The sequence below is a fragment of the Anser cygnoides genome, chromosome 2 (genome assembly GCF_040182565.1).
Source record: "Anser cygnoides isolate HZ-2024a breed goose chromosome 2, Taihu_goose_T2T_genome, whole genome shotgun sequence".
Lineage (NCBI taxonomy): Eukaryota > Metazoa > Chordata > Aves > Anseriformes > Anatidae > Anser > Anser cygnoides.
This window is the reverse complement of record NC_089874.1, coordinates 124,166,085-124,180,663: the sequence shown is the minus strand read 5'-3', so window position 1 is coordinate 124,180,663 and position 14,579 is coordinate 124,166,085. Positions and strand designations below refer to the sequence as shown.

At 36.2% G+C, this 14,579-nt stretch overlaps 1 protein-coding gene and 1 long non-coding RNA gene across 5 annotated transcripts in view; both read left to right on the top strand.

The window, feature by feature from the left end:
- The window catches only part of TOX (thymocyte selection associated high mobility group box), a 223,055-nt gene that overhangs the window by 46,416 nt on the left and 162,060 nt on the right, over window positions 1-14,579 (top strand). Inside the window, exon 1 of one of the 4 annotated variants that reach the window (XM_066993018.1) lies at window positions 2,400-2,604. The exons of the other annotated variants lie outside the window; for them this stretch is intronic. Within the exon in view, the coding sequence (XP_066849119.1) occupies window positions 2,575-2,604 (30 nt within the window). The 5' untranslated portion in view covers window positions 2,400-2,574. Of the gene's footprint in view, window positions 1-2,399; window positions 2,605-14,579 lie in introns of those variants that run through there. 4 annotated transcript variants of the gene reach the window in all.
- LOC125181254 (uncharacterized) lies at window positions 2,615-6,879 on the top strand. The gene is made up of 3 exons (XR_007160292.2): window positions 2,615-5,953; window positions 6,036-6,127; window positions 6,648-6,879. It is a non-coding gene; the product is annotated as an uncharacterized lncRNA (long non-coding RNA).

Below are 14,579 nucleotides of genomic sequence, written 5' to 3'. Positions count from 1 at the left end.
GGGATATTACTTGTGATCATTAACCTGAATATAGGCTGCACAACTGGATCCATCCATGTACAGAAGAGCCATATGCTGACAGTAAAACTCAGAAAGCTCATGGAATTGATGGATGGATTCTTCAAACTTTAACATGTAATAACTAGTACGTACTTAGATGTCAGTGGATATATCAGACTATGAGCAGGAATGACAGACATTGCCAGCTGCTCCATTTCCATTCTATATTTGGCCTGGTAGATTTTTAATGTGTTCTTACCAGCATGTCTTCATTCACCTTCATCAAGTACAAAACACATTGCTCCTGCCTTTACTCACTGTTTTCATCTTCCTCCAAAAATGAAGAATTTCTGCAGCTTCAGAAATCCTTTCCAAAGCAGTCTTATAGCAAAGAAAGAAGTTGTGGGAGTTAATATCCAAGAAAGCCCAAGCATTTGCAATCAGTTTTGCCCATCACAGTTTCCAATATGATACTGACTGATGTAAATAGAACTGGAATTTTTGAAACATGTAACAGCCACAGAGCACAGATAATGTCAAAGAAGATTCTTTTCTAAGTCATGAGATACTACTTTGGTACAAATAGGAGCCTTTTTCTTGAAAGATGAAGGAAATGGTTAAGTAACTAGCTAAGGACAACACCAAAAACAGCAGTCTTCCCCCCCCCCCCCCCGAGTAGTAAACCAGATCTAGAATCACATTGTGTTCTAAATATAAGATACCCAGAGATGTTGTAAAAATGCTCATTAGTTTTCTTTTTGCTCTCCCTGTAGTGGATTTATCAAGAAAGATTTTTTAACAAAATAATTTTGGGTATCTGTTCTTTGCTTTATGGATGAAAGTACATCTTAACTGTGATCTTGTACATTTGTTACTTTTTAACTGATTAGCAAAAATACTCCCTATCAGGCTATAGTTCTGAAAAATAGCTCAGACATTATTTATTTAGTTTTTTATTTTTTGATATTTCCACAGTAAGTGTGCTAGATACCATACCATAGCACAATAGAGAAAACATGATTTTGAATTTGCTTTAGATGTTAGCCTATTGGCAGTTCCTGAACTGGGCAAGAAGGAAGTGTCATCAGTCAGATATTTGTGCTTTTCATTCAAAGTATTGCTAGAAGCACTTGCATATATTTTCTCCAGGTGGTCAAGCTGTGATTTATTTTGCATTGAGTGCAACACTTTCATTTGTTTATTTTGAAGGCTTATACTTAACATTTTCTCAGTTCTAAATTTTAAAATAATTTCTGTATCAGTGTAGTTGCAGATGCAAAGTGAGTGGTTTTCTTTTTCAGATCGTAAGTCTGAATATCCATTTATGCTTTCTAAGCATTATTTCTGTTGTCCAGATGTACAATGTTTGTAAATATGAAGTAGAAAAGGGCTATTATTAAGAATGATTCACCCACTCTAATTAGAAATGAGAGGATAGTGAAAAAGAACACAGAGTGATTACTTTTATTTCTCCTCATGTCATGAGAGTGCACTTAGATGAAGAACTGAACATGGAGATGGATGCAAAAATGCTGCAAATCCAAATTCCCAAAACAGTGGATCTGACTGTTGCTAGCCCACATCACCTCTGTGCATCAGGCTGGCACATCCAAGACTGGGGAACATATCCCAAGATCACAAAATGGCAACATCTACAACTCCCACTGAGTTGTTGCTCTCTCAGTGGAAGCAAGGCCACTCCCTTTCCATCCTTCTGGGGCAAAGGAGTATATATTATTTTCAGTCTGGTTTTATAACTGTTTCTGGAGATAGGTTTGGGTTTTATTTATTTATTTATTTATTTTATTTTCCAGGTTGAACCTGTTTCTCTCTTCTGTAATTTGGAAGTGAAACTGCAGGCTCAAAATACTAGAATTCATCAGCTACCTCCACTTCAAAAGTTCTTTGAGCTTTTGTTTTGTATTTCAGAGACTGCATGCATTTCTTTCAGAGGCTTTCAAAATGAGGCAATGTCTAAATGGAGAGTTAACAGCATGGAGCTGGGACAGGGGAGGGTCAGGCTGGCTGTTAGGAAAAGGTTCTTCACCCAGAGAGTGGTCTGGAACATGGACAGGCTCCCCAGGGCAGTGGTCACAGCACTGAGCCTGTCAGAGTTCAAGAAGCATTTGGACAACACTCTCAGACACATGGTCTGATTTTTGGGTGGTCCTGTGTGGGGCCAGGAGTTGGACTCAATGATCCTTGTGGGTCCCTTCCAACTTGGGATATTCTGTCATTCTCCGATTCCATGAGTTGTCCAGACTTAAATTGAACCAGCATGAATTGTTGGTTCATTTTCATTTATAGGGAAGAAACAGTGGGTTTATAAATATTTATTTAGGGAAATTGTATATGTGTTTCTTTCCCCAAAGGGAATGCTCTCACTCGTGTTCCAGATCCACTCCAATGTGGTGACAGCAATAGCAGTGTAATTGAGGGAAGGAGAGAAGAGAGTGTAAGAAGTCCTCTGAAACTTTTGACAGGAATGTACATTGTCCAGCTGCTCAAGTGGAGGCTCTGACCTGCCCTTCATCTATGGCATTAGCAGAATTCAAAGCAGCCTTTTCCGGCTAAATGAACACTGAACGAGGATCTTGTGCTCAGGTAAAACATGCAGCTGCCACCTTTGCCAGATATGGAACGGACAGCTTTGCCAAATGTGTGTGATGGGCATAAGCTACTTATATTTTCAAATCTGATAATTATTGACAGTTCTGGCAGGGTTGTCTGTTGCACAGTGTTGATGGCTGCAATCCACATCTTCAGATGAGCTGTAATAAAAATAATGTATTTTTACTTTCTGTAGCTTAAGATTCTTCTATGGTATTTTAATATATTCAACTGACTTTTTTATAATCCCTTTGAAATTTGCACTGAAATAATTATATGTTTTATTTTCCCAACATGCTACTTACATTTTTCCTCGTGGTGTAAGGAATTGTTTGCTAATGTTGCACTGTAAGCAACCAGTTCATAGGAAATAGAAAAAGTGGAAAACTCTCCCCTCTTGGGAGAAGGAGATTTTATTTACAGAATTTATGTGGACTAGGGAAAGGCAGAAGGAAGAAAAATAATGGAGTCCCAAAACAAAGTGATGTTGTGTAAACTTTGTGGCTTACTCACACAGATAACTTATATTCCAACACCAGTTTGGCACAAGAGAGAGGAGGCTGGCGCATAGAATACAGGTTGGAAACTGAGCCACAATGCCATTCCTTTTGGAATAGTCACACAGTTTTGAATGTGTACCTTTTGGTAAATGCATGCTTTGGTTAAAAAAGTGCCTTTAAAATTTTAAAAATACTCTGAAAATTAAGATTTATTTGGTCTGTAGTAAAATTGGAAATCTTTAACTCTATAAACTATCTTCACTAATTTATTCCTGTTTTAAGTTTTGTTCTAGTGTTGCAGTAGGTGTTTTGCTGTCATTTTATTATAGTGTATTATTGCATTTTAAATGTCTTAGTACACTTGTAAACAGCAACGCATACTTGAAAATACAAATCTGTTTAAAATTAAGTCAGACATGCTCCACTTTTAACTGGCTACAATTTAGTTATAGATCTTTTATTGGGAGACTAAAATAAATGCAAGCTTCTTTCTGCACATCCAGTTATGTTATCCCTTGAGACATCTCAGCTAATAAATGAAAGTGGAGACAGATCAGCTGTAGGAATGGGGCGGTATAAAGCCCATCCTATTACTGAACAAGTTCCAGATGGAGTTCATGGAACAGCCATTAAGTCTGGAACTGGAGATGCAATATCCACCATAATAAAAGATTCAAAAATTATCTGGATAATAAATCTGACAAATGGGCATATATATTCAAAGAACAATAAGGTGTCCTCTTGAGTTATCTCAGTCACTCAGTTGTTCACTCTTTCAGCTGAATGCATTCACCTTAGCTATATCATTCAAGGGTGCAACTCATTGATCTGCTTTTATCATCTCTTTACAAAGTGAGAATTTTCCCATTATTCCCTCTGGAAAATAGATCTACGAGGATAAGTTTCATGGACCCAGCAAGATTCCTAAGTGTCCGGTGCTAGCAATAAATCTCACCCAAGCATAGACTCACCCCATGGACTATCTGATTAAACACTACAGTGTTCATTCTTCACAGCAGTGGCTGCCTGTCACCTCCTTTTTTTGAATACCTCTATAGATAGGGATGAGTTGTGCCAGATGAAGCATGAAGACAGAAAACAGCCAACTGAATGACACAAGACACACTTGGATGTCAACTATCAGCAGCACAAGAAACTCTTTTATGAGTCTGTTACATCTTTGATGTAGCCCAGAGTTCTTTTATTCTTCTCAAGAGCAGCCACAAAATAGTCAGTGATAATATATCTTAAACAGATTCAGAAAGGATAATGCCAAAACAGGACATTGTGGTAATCTTAGCTGACATGCATTCATAGATACAATGCAATAACTTTTTAAATGAGATTAATTCTTAAATGAGACAGTTCAGGAAACTACATGTCTGTGCAGTCCAGAGAAACCCATATGTGAATAACAACTCTCAGTGAGCAAGAACTGTCCATTAGCAGTGATGTTTTGTCCCTGACCATAGACCCTAGTAAAGAATATTATGAAGAGTTTTAGCTCTAGTTCGTAGTATTTTGCTTGATTTCAGAGACTAAAGCTCTGGAAGCTTGCAGGGATGATCAGGCTGCCCCTCTGAGATAAATTCAAATCCCTCTTGTATGTTTTTATCATTATTGTCTGAGTCCCCAGCATCTCTTGTAAGGGGGAGGAAATCTAGTAGCACCCTCTGGGCAAGCAAAGCAAACACAAATAGGATGTTACTCAGAAGGATACTTTAACATTCCAAAATTTAATAGCCTTCCCGTCTCAAGTACTGTAGGCTGCATCTAGGATAATTTTTTAGGGGAAAATATGACATTTCAGAACTCTCTTAATATTGGACAGGTTCTGGTTATGCAATGGGAAAGACACAAACAAAATGCTGGCTTCTTTATATTCATGATAGAATAGATAGTTATACTTATAGACCTTTCATCTCAGAAATAACTGAGAGCAGTATGTTCTATATTGGCCATCTACCACGTGGTTGATACAGGCAACAAACTGACTCTACTACATCCTTTCAGACGGATCTAAAATGAGTTTTTCACAACTATGAGTTACAAATTTTACTGCAGGAGTTTTCTCTGATTCTTTACCCTTTAATAGTGAAAGAAGCAAGATGCAATGGTCAAATATATCCAATAATGTGTAGATAATATGACCTTTAAGAATCTCTTATTATCCCTCTGGATCAGAGACCCATCTTCAGAGGGTATTTTTCATATTATTAAAGGGAAAACATAAGATTTTGCTAGGCTTAAGTTCCCTTAAAGAAATATAAATTGTTTCAGATAAATAAAGTCAGTGGTGGATGAAAGGATAATTTTGAAGAACCACAATAATTCCTGATTGCTAGGAAATGGATCACAACCTGGAAGGCTTCCTTAACTTGTCTCTAAATATAAACGTCTTGAAGTACTGAGATTCACACATCTACTTGGAGTAAATGGAGATATGGAGTACTCAGAACTAGCTAAAATTAAGCTCAAAATGTGTAATGGAGAATGTATCATTTCTGTCAAAGCAGATCTTGAATTGTCTTGTGCCCTTTTTAAAAAATAGAATGAAAGAAAGAAATGTATCAGAGGAACATCTGTTCTGTAATATACTTTCAACACAGTGGGAGTATATATTTTTTAAGTATCTTTGTTTCTGTGTATCCACATCAGAGAGTTATCCAGGTTAAGCCCAGTCCCCCAGAATGGCTATGGTTATTATTACAACACAATGTACTGTGTTCTGGACACCTCTAGAGATGTCTCTGCTAGACAAAGTTTGCTAGAAAGCCGCATATTCTTTCTTTGCTCCCTTTCACTTGTAATAATCTCCTCCCCGATGTCCTCTCTAGACTTGAGTGAGTAGAAAATCCAGGACAGCAACAGAATGCCTTTGTTTCTTTGTACAGTTTTTTAATCAATTCTGCTACAATTATGTAGGCCTGGTGATCAGTCCTGAGGTTTTATCCATTTCTGAAGAAAGCAAGGCTTTTGAGATCAGCTTGTCTCTGCATGATGGACAGTATTTTCAAGTAAGAATTAACCTATTTTATACTTAATGAAGACTCAAAATCAGTAAGCTACTACAAAGTTTTGAAAGTACACACTGCATTTGAGAAGGTATTTGTTAGGGGTCCTACCACTACTAAGAAATGTGCTGGCGAGGGTACAAATATATTGTTAGGTGCATGAGAATCCACATGGAGGTGAGCTGCAGGAAATGATGTTTCAAAAGTTCAGAATTGTTTTGACTTAATTTTTGGGTTTTGCACCACGTTATGTTATAGTAAATTATTGACATTTGACAGTGATGACATTTCCTTTTTTGTAGTCACATATTCAATAGAGTATACAGGAAAAAGCAAAATACTGATTCTTTAACTGTTTGTGTATACTAATATTTTAGACTTTTCTAAAACTAAACAAAAACAAACAAAACCAACCAAGTTTTATGGCTTAGTCAATAAATAATTATGAACTTCTAAAATTTATAGGGGAGAGAAAATGAAGCAAATGGTCTGATCTGCTTTTCTCTGCTGTTTTTTCACTAAGGACTTCTTTTCTTTCATGATGAAGTCAGGATCTGATATCTCAGTCACATGGGTTTTGACTACAGGTTACCTAGGAACAGGAGAGCAATTCTAAACATAAGAAAGATGAACTTCGACCTTCTTTGTAGCAGATGGAACATTTTGTGAGCAACTGGTCATGTGTAAATGTTAACTTGTTTGCCTTTCTTAATAACCAACAAATGAACAACATATGCCTTTATTTTTCATTTTGCAAAGACTACAGTTCTTTTTTTTTTTTTTTGGGGGGGGGGGGGTGGGAGGGAAGTTGTTTTGAAGAGTGTGCTCTTCAAGTACTGTGCAAAATTACACAAAATATTATATTCATTAGAGTAGAGTAAAAACTGTATTGCCTCTGTAACAACTGCACAGCATGTTTTGAAAATTAACATTAACAAACATTACTTATATCTGAGGTTGTCAACATTTAATTAAGAAGGCCCTCTACATTTTGGGAAGACACTGTTTATATATATGCAATAAAAGGTTCAAATTTAAATACTATACAATTAGTTTCCATGAAAAAAAAATGGCTTTTGCAGACCCCTACAATAGACAGTTTAAAGAAATAACTATTCTGTGTTTAAATTGTGCTCCTTAGTATTTTAAACAGATGGCAATGGCTTTCCTCTTGATTATAACTTTGAGGCATGCTTTACTAAATGGAATCAGCGGGGTTCATTAAGGTCCCATTTGATGTATCAGTATTATAAAAATACCATGTTAATTATCCTCAAACGTTGCAAGTTACCTCCATTTTCCTGCAATCAGAAGATGAGAGAAACCCTGTGAAGCAAATTAGTCCTAATTGAAAGAGGACTGATTAATATTTAAATAAGGCATTGTGTGAGGGATTCTGCCATGAGAAAAATAGGCTGAACATCTGAATTAATTGCATAGCAGGTTAAATTAAATTTCATATAATGGGTTGGAAGATGAGTTGGCACAGTGCTTTAGCAGGGAGCACAATGGCTGAAATACCAGTCTTTTCTTTCACTCTTGGCTGGATTCCACTGAGGTCCTTGTAGTCCTTACCTCTTTGTTGTCTTTCTTTCAGTACAAACAAAGGTACTAACAGAAGATTGCAACCACATTTTAAAAAATGTTAATCCTTTTTGGGAGACAGCACCTGTCTACATTTTCTCCATTTCTCTTCCACCTTGGCTGCAAAATTAGGAAACATTAGTATCTTTTTCCTTGCCAAGTTTAATGAGGATTGATGTCATAAAATGCTAATGGCTGGAATATAGTTAGAACTGTGCTATTAGTGGGTTATCACTGTCTGACGTTTTCACTGCACAGGAGCATACATGTGGAGCCTGTTTAAAGTGATTGGGTTACTTAAGGGTCCCTGTTAGGGATATTTAATCCAACATAAATTACTTATGCACTTTGTTAGCGTTCAAAGGAAGAGTGTCACGTTGTACATGTTGGCAGTTTTCCAGTCAAGAGCTGTTAATTACTGTACAGCTACTGAATACAGTTTGTGGCAATGGGAGCTAAAGGGGGAAAGAACTATATCTATATTCCATCTAACTAAAAATGAGTATATGGGAGTGCAGAGGAAAAAGTAGACTGAAGTCATTTTCACCCTTAGGAGTTACAATGCCATTTGTTTTCATTTTGAAAATAAAAACAAATGACAGTATGATTCCCTGAGGGGGAAGTACTTTAGCTATAAAGAATCCCTGCTAAAATCAAGCTATTATCTATTTGTATGTGGATAAGAAAAAAAAAAAATGTTTTCAAAAGCTCTAATTCATCTACATCGCTGCAGAGTTCAAGGTTCACTAAGATAGTCCTTGCTTATCATATTAAATGTATGTGATAGCCAGGAAAATGGCTGATAACTATAGTGCTCGTTTCTTTTTGACATGCAGTTTAGTATAGTCAAATTACTTTATATTGCCACTCTTATATTAACAAATACTGTTCTTGCCAAGGCTTGTGGGGTTTTACTGATGGAGAGGCCCAATAAATAACAAGTATCTCTTGATATTGTCGTGTGGTTCAACTTTGGGAACTGGCTATAAGAAATAACTTTGAAGAACTAAACACTTTTTTTTTTATGTGGAAGCTCATGGATCATGTAACATTGCTGGGGGAAAAATGCATAGTTCTGTTAGCAAAGCTACTGTATGGTCTACAAATAAAGAGCCTGTTACACCCTTGATCTCTACAAAATGGAAATAAGGTTTGAATATGGCCTAAAGTAATATCTTTATTTCATTTTATTATCTAACTGCAGTGCTACTTATGAAGTTGTCCATAGGAAGTTCATAACGAAGATAACTCTATTTTCTGTCTATATTATTGAAATTGCTAAAGGCACAATAGTTTGTATGATTATAGTTATGTAAACACTCCGTTTCTCAAATGCATCATTTATGAAGCTACAGGGGAAAAACAGAATATCTTGCCTTTGCATAGTAATCCATCCTACCAAACTTTTTTTTTTTTTAAACTAAACCCAAAAGTTTTCTTTTAGTGTTCTGCTCACAGTATCATTACTGTCACTATGCATTTGACTAAAATTCTCTTTTCTCCTTGCACTTCATCAGACTTTGAGTTTTTGATCTCCATATATGTACTGAAATGCCTGACTCCCCTTCAAAATTTTTCCTGGTGAGAACTGACTGACCCTCAGGATGGAGAGGTAGATTTGGAGACTGAAGTGTGTTTTGGATTTGAGATTATAGTATGTATAAGAAGACTTGCATTATGTATGCAGCTATTACATCTAGTCAGTGGTTCTCACTAACTCTTGTATATTTGTAACACCATTTCATTGAAGCTGGTCTTCATATATACTGTAGATCGTCAGGCCAGGAACTTTGCGCCATACACTTCCTGAACATGGGCCTGAACCCAAGACCGTTTACAAGTTAAGGGCTGTAACCAGTAGGAAAGAAAACCTAAAATTTTGCTGTTATGATGATCATTTTGGGTATCATATCCCATTTCCTTTTGTACATCATGACGTCTGCTTTAGAAAACTGTACCCTAGAGTATGGTACAAAAAGCCAGTACAGCCACGTCACTGCCTAAGTGTACTCAGAAGGAAAAGCTGGATGCTTTTCTGTGGGTGGGACTTCTGAGCCATGGATGGGACTTCAAGAGAAATTAATTTTGATTTAATCTCTCAAAATCTTATTTTTTCTGAACTTCGTTTTTATGCTCCTGACTTGTCTTCATCACACATAGGAATGAATGATCTAACTCAAGTTTCTGGGTTTACTCTGAGATCCGAGATCTGTATATCTGTATTTTTCAATAGTCAGCTACATTTTCTAAGTATTAATCTGAGAGTATTAAAGCCTAGAATGGGTACATTTATAAATGAAAATATATAATAAAATGGTTTGCTTTTATTAAAAGCAAACTTTTTTTAATAGTTCTCATTTCCTTATTAAAAAGTCAATATTTGTAGACAATTTAAAATAATCTAATTAAAAAACAATGACAATGTTCAATATTTTATTAATTAAAGAAATGATGTGAATATGAATCACTATTCCAAATCATTGATACAGATCATTTACCTGGATTGAGTGATGTGTTATATTTGTACTATTAGTTAATTTGATTATCATAATATTTTTCCAAACCCAGAATCAGAATATTGGTATTGCTTCTTTAAATGCAAAATTAAAGATATTGAGATCATAGTCATTACTGTTATCTCAAAATCAAATACTTATTATACGATGTTTATTGATATGTTTCTCAGATCAATGGTTACAAATGTAGAAGCAAATGATCTACTCTGGTTTTGTAATTCTTTCAAACTCTCTTTTACCTTAGATGAGGATTTCTGGTACAGTAAAATACATTTATTGGGTAGCAGTTTTTCTTTAGAGTCTGTCTTACCAACAAATGTTTTTACTTAACCTGTTTCTAATAATTTTCGGCATAAGAAAATGTGTTAAGTAGGATTTCATATTCCAATTTTGTTTTTCTGAGGCCTCTGTTTCTTCTATACATTCTTATTCAGCTCTCTGGGCTCTTTCTAGCAAGGAAGAAGTACCAGACATGATGGTATCTAGGTTGCATTGGACCTTGGGTGTGAATGATCTGTTCGAAACTTAGGCAAGACCAAGGTAAACCTTAAAGGATGAAGGGTCTTGCAGGTTTCTTTCCCTAGTCTACCGTTCACACAGCAGGTACATGAGTTAGGCAGAGCCCACAAAATCTAGTACAGCCTTTTCCTAGTTAGACTATTTCTGCTATTTCAGAACTTGCTCACAAAAGCTAACTGCTTCTGGAGTTCAAATGAGAAGAGGATATTTTTAATTATTGGTTCTATATAACTAAATAGTATAGTAAGATCTTACCTCCTTGTCAAATACAGACGGTGATGAATGACCAAAAGCAGATAGAAGAATCCAGAACTGCAGCTTAGTAGTGTTTTCTCCTGCTACAGAAATTATAGTCAGCTCAATCCAGGAAATAAGTAAAATGATAAAATGTGTTAAGCAGAGGGACTGTTGATTTTTGAATTCTTCTTGGAGCTACATGTGAATTATCAGATAAGCTATTCTCGTTTATGAAACTTAAGAACCTCTGGGCATGTTCAGAAATGAAGGACTAGACATCTGGGCAGTGTGGTATTAACATAAAATAAAGAAACATCTACATTCTTTTATTGCTAAGCACGAACTGAGTAGGCATTTTCAGAAGCACATTTGGATCTCTGTTCTGAAAACTGCAAGCACAATTTTAGGCACTTAAATCTGGAGGTTCCAGCTCTCAGAGCAGTTTTTCACAGATTTTATTTATTTATCTATTTATTTATTTCAGAAGAAAGAACATGTGGTATCAAAGATGAGGTTGAGTGTCTAGATTTATGTTTCAGTACCTGGAAATTAATAATCATCTTGTCTTAAAAGATATCTTTAGAAAGAAATAGATCTTTTCCAAGGCACAAGTGGACTCAATTTGTATAGAATTAAGGAAATCCTTGTTTTAATTACCCTGGAATTAACAATAGTGTTTCAAGCTTAAATAAAACCAAAACTCAAAGGAAAGGTTTTCCACTTGACTTGAATGAACTGCATGATCATTGACATGTATCTTCTGCCAACAAATTAAATTCAAGCAATATTTAAACTAGGGTTGTAGTAGCACAATCTTTAATTATGATCAAACTATTTATCCTCAAAATCTCATATCTCACTATGTTTTTACCACCTTACAGTTTTGCAAAGTACAGTTAACAGTTACATCAAAACATTAAAACATTATCTAGGGTTGATTTAAGGATAACATGTAGTTTGGCCAGTGCAATATAAATACCTCATATTTCAAGAATACTTATGGAAAAATTTATTTCTAAACATACTTGAGCCTCCTGATGCCATTCTAATTTTTTAATGTGTGATAAGACATCAGAATATACATACCAAAAAAAAAAAGTTTTGATGTCTGCATTTTTAATCCCAGAAGACATGAAATCAGCTGAATATGTATGTTACACCAGTCTTAAAGAGTATTTACACTGTTGTGATTAGTGTATTTTAGAAGTGTTACTATGCAGTTTAAAATAAATTAACAATCTGCTCAAAATCTTCTGGTATGTAGATGAGATCTCCAATCTGTCATTCATACTGTACATATACACATATATACACACATTTATTTACATATAGGATTATATACCTTCAGCAACTTCTTTCCTTTTGGAATTTGAGCTATAATGTGTCAAACAATGTTTTTATGAGTTTTTTTTATTCCATAGTATCTTTTTATAACATTTTAATACTAGCACTTTCTTTTCAGACTTCAGCTTTGAAGGCCCTTCTACCAAATGTGTGAATCTCTATCTGCAGGGTGTCCATGTTTGTTTCTGAGAGGCTCCAAATTGGTAGCAATCAACTTGAAAGTGTGTAGTAGCTGTCAAATCTCAGAACAGGCTGTGGATGATCTTATGACTGATTTAGCACGTACTAGGAGCCAAAGTAATACAAAATAATTGGCTGTTTTCCCCCTGTGTTTGATGGCTAGGAACCTGATCCTCAAAGACGGTGTCTCAATTCAGGGAATCTGCAAACATTTCCAAACTCCTAGAACTGTGTGAGTGCTGGGACTGGTCACAAGCTCCATCTCAGAGCAAGACTGGGGAGCTCATTCTTTTCTCATGCATGGTGCTGTAACACAGGAAGGAGTCGGTGCACACTCTGGCCATGTCTCTGGTCTGAGGGGTTTGGTAATCAAGACCTCAGTCTACGCTGGGGTGAAATTTTGGGTGACAGTTGCTGGTGATCGACTTGACCACACTAGGCCTAAAATCACTGTGTGTGTACAAGGTCAACGTCTCTGGGATAAAGATTCAGCTCTTGACTGCCCCACTACTACCACTGTTTTCCTTATCCTGCTTCAGCAAGTGAGGAAGCAAAAGGGTAGACAGAGGGAGAAGCCCCATGGGTGGCCAGTGGGCAGGAGAGGTGGCTGTGGGCATATCACTGTTTGCAGTGTGAAAGAAAATGAGCTGGAATCTGTCACCTTAGTGAACACTAGATAAGCTGCATGGCATGTGGCAGCCATCCAGCCTAACTTTGGAGTAGCTCTGTTAACATCAACAGTTACGTGTGAAGGTTCAGCTTTCACTTATGCTGACTGGCTGGTGTCTTCATTGTATTTGCAAGAGCAAATACAATGTCAAGTCACAAAATGAAACTAGATAGTTGAAAAAATAAATAAATCAGGAAGAACTTCAACAGACAGTGGTCTCTGCACTAGCTGTTGCCTATTTTGTTAGTCTCGAGTGATGGCTTATGAGCTGCGATAGTTCTCTGAGAGTTTTTGCTACATGAAGAATTGTTTGTGAAGGAACATCATACAGTTCTTGTGCAAAGATATTGATAATAAAGATATGTTAGAATCTCTCAAGTTTTGACCAAATTAAAAATTCCCCATTATGGGTCCCAGTCTCTGTTGTGACAAAGTCATCATTCATACTAATGTATTTTGGCTAATGATTCTTCTGAGGCTCTCCTATCTAAAGAAAAATACTATTTTGATGTGCAGAAGATGGCCAAAATGAAACTTAGTAAACTGTTAATTGTTAATTGATTAATTGTGTGATAATAACTTTTGGGCATGCTGGATTAGGCCTACATCCTGCAAAGTTCAGGGCGCCTGGTGGAAGGTAGGAAAGGAGAAGCATCCAGCCACCAAGCAGGCCGTCCCTGCTAGTGTGTCCTGAGATGGACAGTGCAGCCTACAGAATGAGTACTTGTGCCTGGAGAAGGACTGTGGTAGGGCAATCAGATGTGGGTTCACTCAGTGGTTCAGTGGAACATTTGTTACAATTTAAAAATCCCATTCTCTGGCAGAGTCACCCCCCATCAGGTCAGAACAGAACCTCCCTGCCTGTCTAGAGTAAGCTGAGCCTATAATAACATGTAAATATTTGCCTTGTTGTTAGTGCATATCTAGAGACTGCACTGTCTTTGAAACAGAAACAAGTCCCAAATTTTTGACAAAGGAGCAGAGCAAAAATTCTGCTACCCTTACGACTATTATGCAGCACAGAGAAATGTCTAAAACATTCAGGAAAGCTTTTTCGTTGTTAAATCAAAGTGCACAATGTTGACCCTTTGTAAGAACACTGTTATGCATTTTTAATAGGAGTATTGTGAGCACTTGAAAAGCTGCATAATGAATTTCAAGCATTTCACTATGTGTTTGTTCTGGTTTGTGCTCTCACAGTTAAAAGAGGGGCATAGTAAACCCTAAAAGTAATGATAATATGTAGTAAGAAACTTACGAAAGCATGAAGTCACTTTCTTTAGAGAAAACATATAGTATATTATAACACTTAATATTAAAATTTCATTTCTGTTAAAGGGCTCTGAATGTACCATAGAATTTTATTGTGAAAACTTCTGTCCTGATTGCTAACATAAATTAAAAG